Consider the following 8,484-nt stretch of genomic DNA (forward strand, 5'->3'; position numbering starts at 1 on the left):
ATGACATGCTCTCTCTCTCTGTATGTTGGCTTGAGTCAGTTTTTTAGGTTCTTAAGTCCTCTGTGTAGACACTAGTCACTGATTAGGATATGTTACTATTCTGAGCATGCTGAAATGGTGACATTTGAGAATTTGAGCTTTTGAGAGCAGCCTTAACGTATTTTCTTTAACCACATGAACCCTAGTGTCCCTATTCTGTTGGATATTTTCGGTGATAGATATTTAGTGTAGCCCATGGGAATACGGTCAATCAAGTTTAGGGCCCATGGGAATACTAGTACAGGGTATAAGTGGTTAAAACTTAAAAGTCATGATTTATGGACTGGCCTGTGGAGCACGGTACCTCTGAGGCCATCGCTTCAAAGACCTTTGTGGCATGCGCTCGTCTACAGCCTTTTCAATATTCACCTATGCCTACACTAACGTTGCCGCACTGCGTTTTAATCTTCTGCCAAGGCCTCTAAGCGGTTAACTACCAGTCTAATATAATTTTGACTGTCTGCATTCACGGTAAATGACCTCTGCCGTTTGATGTGTAATAGAAAGCAGCTGAGTACTGCTGGTGGCACCTGTGTTTAATTTGAACCATGTACATGTAGCTGACTTTGAGCCATAACGAATAGGCCTACTGTAGCTGACCTCCGCATTACAAAGAGTACAGTAGCCTGCTGCACACAGGAGGTCACACGCCAAAAAATGCTGGTCGGAAGGAAGCGTTTGGTTGGCGACTTTTGGTGAAGCCTGCACACCGATCATGTGCATGTCGTAACTCAGACCAATATGACTGCATTTGTTACAATAATTTAGGGCTTTAAGTTTAATACAGAATATTTCAGTTGCAAACATGCTCCAGATTTTCCGGCACAGACAATCACTGATAGCTGCAGCTTAATAGGCAGTTTAAATTACAGGAACCAACTTGTTAAAATAACAAGCACTCTGTAATGCAGTGCAAGTTTCCACAGCAGCAGTCAGTCACATCTGGCACAAAACAAACACAATTTTATTGGGTTTAGTATAAAAAGAATCAAATATACACTTAATTACAGTTCAGTCTAGGTAAGACTTTATATCACGCATCATGCTCATATTTTGAATAACCAGCTTCCTTCAATGAAAGTTTTGTGTCAGTAACACTTTAGTAAAACACAGGGGCTCTTTACTGAAGTTCATAATTTGCAGAGCACATTAAAGAAGGCATGCTCGTACTTACAAAATGGCGGATAACATGAAACACATGCTCCTGAAAAAAACACACACTTAAGAGTAAAACCAGCACTGGAAAACCACTCATAGTGAAAGCTGAAGATCCAAGAGTCACAACAAGTATTGTCTAAAAATCCTGTGGTGTCCACGGAGTAACTCAATTACATAAATATAGGACAAAGAATGTACACACACAGCATTTCAAAATGTGAATAAAGACAAGTTCAGGCACTATAGTCTGAACAGAACCCTCACCAGAATTCAATGTTTTTGTTGTTTAGTGTTAATATGATGTCACCGTAGACACGTCAATAATACTAAAATATCTAAACTGACATTTCAGTGTACATATGTATAATGTTGTTAAAATATATAATGCTGAAACAATTAATGTGAATGTAACAAGTATGAAAAATATAGTAGCTACAGTTGGAACGAAGACAAGCTGCTACAAATTTTAAACAGGCCTGTCAAACAAATAACAAAACACGAAGAGCTGCACTTTATAATTCCAGAAAAAACAACAACAGAAGTACTGTAAAATGTTTACCCAACATGCTTTAGCTTATTGAGGCATTGTTTCTATATGGTGTACTCTTTTCTTTGCTTAGGTTCCTATGCAGCTACCCAGAGTATTGACACTCCACTTCCTGCCTGGTGGCTGATCTGGTTGACCCGTCCACGAACGCAGTCCAGTGTGAAGAACACTGCTGTGCCGTTATTCACGTGGAAGGATGCCCGCAGTGCCACACTGGCCCACTGGCTGCCCTCAGGCATCTGGCCTCCCACCTGCTGGGCCAGGGGGACTGGCCTACCTGCTTCCCTGTCCCCCTCCCCTGACCTCTCTGTGTCGCTCCTCTTCTGGAGGGTCACCTTGACCAGGTTGCAGGAGTGGATGAGCTTGAGGTCCAGAGCCAGGCTGGCGGTCCCGCTCTCCCCGAAGACGAAGTCTCGCCTCTGGTCCGCGGATCCCTTCCCGTGCAGCGCCACCTGGGAGACCTGGGGGCTCGTTTGGCGGAAGAACAGGGGCTTGTTGCGGACGGCCCCTGAGGGGAGGCCAGTGTGTGCCACGGAGGCGGAGAGGGCGGAGGAGATTGCCGCGGGCACCCAGACCAGGCTGAGGGTGCTGATCCCCGTCTCGTCGCCGAAGTAGCGCACGTTGCACTGGGCGGGGGAGAGGATCTCGAAGGCCAGCGTGTCCCCAGGGCCCACTCTAGCTGCCCCAGACAGGGAGATGGACGTGTCCCGGTAGTGAACGCCCGGTTTGAAGGCGCGTGCCAGCTCCATGCCGGAGCCGTTGCGGTTGAGGTAGGCTAGCAGATTGAAGCCGTCGCTCACACACGCCTGGCCCATGGAGTACAGTGCCTGTTGGAAGACGAAACGGACCGTGCCGCTCTCTGCGAAACGCAACCCGCGCCCGTCGTGGGTCAGCCCGACCACGTATGGGTCCGAGGTGGAGGTGGTGCGGAACGTGGGCCGGTAGTTGGTGTGGTAGTGCGAGGACGCCACGGCCTGCGCTGTGGTGGCGACGGCGCCGGTGTCATGCGACAGCCACAAGAGGCTGAGCGTGGCGGCCGACGGGTCGTACAGGTGGAGTCCGTCGCTGCTGTAGTTGCAGTGGTGGCTGGCGCTCCGCAGCGTCAGGGAGACGGCGTGCCCCGGGGCCACCTCGGCCACGCCGCTGATGCTCAAGCTCTGCAGCGACTTGCCCTCCCGCTGCTCCACCCGGACGCCGCTGAGGTCGCGACCTTCCGAGGTGTCGGTGTTGTTGATGCGCAGGCAGACCTGGATGAAGCTGCGGCAGCCGTGGCTCAGGGAGAGGTTCTCGTCAAGCCACACCAGGCCGTGCTGCCGGAACACCAGGCGCCCGTCCTCCGTGCTCACCAGCCCTCCGTCACCTCTCCCCTCCAGATGAAGCTGCACGCTGGGGAAGGCATGGCCTGGTGGGGTGTGGCCTCCCACCGTGGGTAGACTAGAGTCTCCAGCCCAGGAGAGAGAGAAGGCGTTGTCGCCGGCCATAGGGGCGGAGCAGACCGTTTCCGCGGTGAAGGTGCAAGGTGTGTCCACGGGGCCGCCGTCACACTCCGAACACGCCTGGCACTCTGCCATCTCGGTGTTGTAGAAGTAGGCGTGGCCACACATCCCTGAGTTGCCGTCTCGCTCCGACATGCCTTGGCACCGGAAACCACCTGAGCGTGGCACGGAGAAGAGGGAGATTCAGTTACAGTTTACTTCTAACACAAGATATTCACAACTTAAGGAACATCTCAGAATATAAATAATTCTATTGATAGTAATAATAAGATAAGAGGAAGAGAGTACGTTTGTATGGGGATGTGAACATCATTCAAGCCTTCTCAGCATGCATTCACCTACTGTACAATTATCTTTTAAAATACTTAAAGGGATATTTCACTTTCAAATAAAATAAACAAGTTATGGCAAAATCACGGCCCCCTCACACATTAGTAGGACACTCTAATGCGTGAGGGGGCCGTGATTTTTCCATTACTTTTTTCATTTATTTTTAATATATTTTTTAAATGTTTATTTTATTTGAAAGTGGAGTATCCCTTTAATATCTTGGTTCAATTGTGGACACAGTCACACACACATCTCTCTTTACCTGGAGTGTTGAGACATTTGTGTTGCTCTCCGCAAAGCTTTGGTATTTCAAGGCATTCATCCATGTCCTGTGAAAAAAACAGACAGAAGGATATCCCAAACTCAATAACTTCTTCCAATAATACTTTTTTTTTTAAAGCATTTCTGCTTTGTTTGACAATAGTGGAGGAAAATGGGAGAGGTTCAACAGTTGTTGGCACATACCTTTGTCCATTGACCCATTATCATAATTATGTTATATCTGACATGTTGTATTATTTTGCATATTATATCTTTTTGAATGCTCGTTTTTTACTAAAAGATCCTTTAATGCCAACCTGCTTGCACCCTGTTTTCAAGCTGTTCAAATAAAGAGCATGCTCACCTGACAGATCCTGTCTGCGTGGACGGAACACTGAGACACCAGGAAGAAGCCAGCGGGACAGACGGTGCATCTCTCACAGCGAGGACGACCCCCGCTGAAACCACAGTACTCCTCTGGGCCACAGCTCCCACACGCCAACAAGGAGCTCCCCACCTGTAAACACAGACGAGACACATTGATGTGTTCGTACTCAGTGAGTACATTAAGATTATAAGATCAGCGCATTGGGTTCAAATAAAATGCAGTGTATGCAGTGTGCCAGGATGTCTTTAGGGATACGGGGTGATATTCCTGACACTTTGATGTGGTTGAGTCAATCTCCCGCACACAACATACTTTATATTTTAATTTCTATTGTCGGGTTTAATGAAAATGTCCTTACATGTTCAGGTCAAATCAAATCATCTGGGACAATAAACATGTTTTAACTTCATAATCGAAGATATCCTATCAGCATTAAACTGACTGAAAGTAGTTTGAAGACTCATAATCTAGATAGATCTAAATAAAGTTAGAACCATTTAGTTTAGGTTAGATCATTTTAGCTTTAAGTGGTTAAGTGGTCAAGCTTGAGTTACGCTTCAATTGTTTGGCATGCGTGTTTAGAGTAGTAAAGTGGTGAATCAAGAATCAAGAGTGGTTTATTTGTCGCTCACTCATACAGCAAATACAAGCAGCACAATGTCGATGGGACATGTTGATGTATTTTATACTCTCTGTCTATCATTAACCACTTAAACCCACTATTCTTAGTGGAACGGATGTGAGATAGAACTGTAATTGCACCGCTTTTTTCTCTCTACTCCAAATTTCTTTGACAAAAATTGCAGATCTGCAAATGATCCCCTCAGAATATGGATGTTAGGGTTGACAGTGGTTAAACCTTTTAGCCTTTTACTGCAGTCACCTCCATGACGCTGGCCTCCATGTCCACCTTGTGCACGGCGAAGGCCTGCTGCGTGTGGTGGGCCCTGACCTGGCCCCTCAGGGTCTCCATGTGGCTGTCCAGGTCCCCCTGCAGGTCCTGGAAGGACATCTGCTTCATGCTCTCCAGCAAAATGTTGTACTGCTCCTTCACCTGCAGCAAAACATCACACAATGCATCATCATCATCATCCCAAGGACGCAGAGGGCATTTTAGAACCGAAGGGGACGCATGCACGCGCGCGCATGCGTCATCCCTAATATTATCCTCATTGGGCCACATCAATTATGTAAGAAAATAAAAGCTAACATTTCTGACTTTTGAAAGCCTACTGTGGACTATTTGACATACTGTATTTATGACTTGAAAATTATTAAACCCCAGAATGATGATAATAATAATCAGACTGTACAACCCCCTATCTCAGTCAGTTCTTGGTTATAATGTTATGTCTGTACAACACTATTGAACCCCACACTCCTCTCCATCTCTATGGTGCCGCTGATCCATTGCTTCTGATCCGTTGCTTCTCACAGTATGTTTTAACAGCGGGCGACTCTCGGGCGATTGCCGGGCGACATCGTCCAAAAGATAAAGAAAATCCATCTTTCATCGCCCCCCCCGCCCACTTCGCCCTATCACCAGTAGTTGCCGGCTCTCATAGACATATAATGCACTTCCGGAAAATACTATCCTAATCGCCCGCTGTTAAAACGCACTGTAATGCTTAGTTCTATCTGACCTTGTGACCTTGTGTTGCTGTTGTCGCCATCATCTTCATCACATCTTACCTGGTCCATCTGTTCATACATCCTCCTCTGCTGATCCAGTATCTCTCTCTGTTGGCTGACCAGCGCCCCCTGCTGTTCACTGAGGAGCCGCTGCAGCTCCCTGACCTCATCCTGTTGGCCCCGCAGGGCCTCCACCAGGCTCTCCTGGCCTTTAGACAGCCGGAGCTGAAGCACCAGAGCATCCTCTGAGGGAACCTCGTTGGAACCTGTGGGCAAGTAGGTGTGGAAAGAAAGAAAGAAAGATACAGTATACTGTGTGTGTGTGTGTGTGTGTGTGTGTGTGTGTGTGTGTGTGTGTGTGCGTGCGTGCGTGTGCGTGTGCGTGTGTGTGTGCGTGTGTGTCTCTCCAGGGCCGGATTAGCACTATGTGGTGCCCCAGGGCGACCTCAAGTTGAGGTGCCCCCCGCGCGGGTGCCGAAATCGTGCACTCGCGCGAAAAATTGGCGGATTTTGTAAGTTTCTTTTCGGTTTTTGGTTACTTTATTTCGGTTTTAGGGTTAGGGTTATGTTAAGGTTATGTTATTTAATTCTTATTTTTTTGGGGGGGTGCCCCCATTGGCCCATCTCTCTCTCTCTCTCTCTCTCTCTCTCTCTCTCTCTCTCTCTCTCTCTCTCTCTCTCTCTCTCTCTCTCTCTTGCTGTCTCCCTCTCTTCTTTCATCTCTCTCTTTCTCCCAACTTTCATCTCTCTCTTTCATTCTCTCTCAATCTTTTTTTAAAACATTCAGCCAGCTGTATAGGATAGGCTACTGACCTGGTTTCATGTCACACGTCAGCTGTATCCCCAGATTGGACGCACCACCAGCTCCACGCTCTGACCCCAAATCCGAAAAGTCTCCGAGAAATTGCGCGGCTCTGTCGGTCACATGGACGGGTGAGGAGCCGGCCCTCCGGTCCTCTCCTCCTCCTGCTGCTGCTCCTGCTCCTGCAGCGCAGCCGTCCCCGACGCACGGCTTACTGGGCTTCTGGCGCATCCGGAGAGGCAGCTTGCATTCGATCCCTTTGCAGTCGCGTGAAGCACCAGGACTCTCATTGTTATTATTGGGATGATGAGAGGCGACGCCGCTCTGACAGTTCCCTCCCGCGCAGTCTGGATGAAACACCTCCGCCGTGACGGTCCTCGGGTTAGAGCGCCGGGTGCCATCCGCCCCGGCAGCCGACACCTGTGGAGCACCTCCGCGGTGTGGCTGGACGATGGTGTACGGTGCCTGGGGCGCGTTTTGGGGACGATGGTGATGATAACTCCCCTGAGCGTCCCGTTGGTAACCGGTGTAGACTTGTCCTTGTCTGGCTTGTGCTGAGGGATGATGGAACTGCTGCCGTCGGGACGCGCAATGCTCCCCGACGCACGGTTTGCCCCAGTCCTGGGCAGGGAAGCAGTGTGTTCCTCGGCAGATTTCAGACACACTCTCGGCTCTGCTCACTAAAGATGTGAATAAAAATAACGCGGTGATAATTGCCATATTGGTATTAAAGTCAAATGTAAATATAGGCCCCCTCCAAACGATTATGCTTAATCCAGCCTCCGGTCACTGTTACTCATCCTTCAGTATGACCTCTTTCATGTATCTCAGTTTTGTATATCCTATATTTTAGCCATTTCCCTAAAGAAAAAAAAGAAGTTGATCAAAAATAACAATTCACCTCAAAATTTAATTTCCACTCACTACACAATGTGTAGTTGAACTTGAATGAACAGTCTTTCTTTCCTCTCCATCGCGCGCATGAAGGTCTCTCTCGGTCCCTTCAGCCCCCCTTGTGTAGATTGCTACGTCAAGCCCACATGTGGCGTTACCCGGCTCCTAATTGGCAACAGGTTTCTCCCGTAGTCTTAAATTAACCCATAGCTTTCCCGGACATACCACTCTGTCGAGTCACTCCACCTCTTTCAACTGATGCTGTGCATGTGGTAGATATTTGGAATATTTTGATCTGTGTTATTTTTATTCTCAGACTTCTTGAAAGTGGCAGGCCATTTAATACACATTGGCCCCAGGGGGTGGAGGAAGAAAGAATTGCGGGGTCTGGACTTGGAAACCTGATACAGGTTTCTGGATGTGACCAGACATGGCCCTTATTCATGGCAAATGGCAAAGAGTAAAGCAAGGAGTCATTTGCCAGATCTAGGAAGTTTGAGGTCAAAATAAATTGCAGGGGGCAATCTTTCTTTCTTGTTTTATTTGAGCTCAGGCCTAATCTTATTTTCTATTCTCTTAACTTTTTAACAACTACTTATATTGTATTCAAATGTCCTTTTTATAATGTGTTAATGCTCTTAATGTTTTCTGTAAAGCACTTGGAATTGCCTTGTTGAAGAAAGGAACTTTATAAAAATAAACTTGCCTTGCCTTGTCAAATGACAGGTTCAGACATGTGGGGTTTTAACGAGCCAAAGTCAAAATTAAGCACTTGAATGTCTCTTTTTTCTATGGGTGGCATCTTTGATCCTATCTAGGGTTTGGAATTAGCGGTTGGGTATAGTAAGACACTTTAAAACACAACGCTGATGTATTGTAAAATAAGAGATAAAACCGTGAGCCTGTAAAATATACACTTTATTGGACTTTATTACTG

The 8,484-nt window shown here is 47.4% G+C and overlaps 1 protein-coding gene across 1 annotated transcript; it reads right to left on the minus strand.

The window, feature by feature from the left end:
- Nucleotides 1-985: 985 nt before the first annotated feature.
- Nucleotides 986-7,678, minus strand: LOC308093766 (uncharacterized protein). Its single transcript, XM_080440100.1, has 6 exons — nt 6,665-7,678; nt 5,912-6,117; nt 5,103-5,273; nt 4,196-4,348; nt 3,833-3,899; nt 986-3,395 (listed from the first exon to the last, which is right to left on the minus strand). The coding sequence occupies exons 1-6, from the start codon at nt 7,371-7,373 to the stop codon at nt 1,822-1,824; spliced, it is 2,880 nt and encodes a 959-aa protein (XP_080296226.1). The 5' UTR covers nt 7,374-7,678; the 3' UTR covers nt 986-1,821.
- Nucleotides 7,679-8,484: the final 806 nt, after the last annotated feature.

Source organism: Gymnoscopelus braueri (genome assembly GCF_963280865.1).
Source record: "Gymnoscopelus braueri genome assembly, chromosome: 10".
Lineage (NCBI taxonomy): Eukaryota > Metazoa > Chordata > Actinopteri > Myctophiformes > Myctophidae > Gymnoscopelus > Gymnoscopelus braueri.

Bases quoted from the DNA above. Each gene is read 5' to 3' on its own strand.
- LOC308093766 (XM_080440100.1), bottom strand. From the start codon at position 7,373: ATGGCAATTATCACCGCGTTATTTTTATTCACATCTTTAGTGAGCAGA. The intron at 5,274-5,911 runs GTAAGATGTGAT...GTTTTGCTGCAG, and splicing joins TGTATGAACAGATGGACCAG to GTGAAGGAGCAGTACAACAT. The intron at 3,900-4,195 runs GTGAGCATGCTC...TTTTTTTCACAG, and splicing joins ACGCAGACAGGATCTGTCAG to GACATGGATGAATGCCTTGA.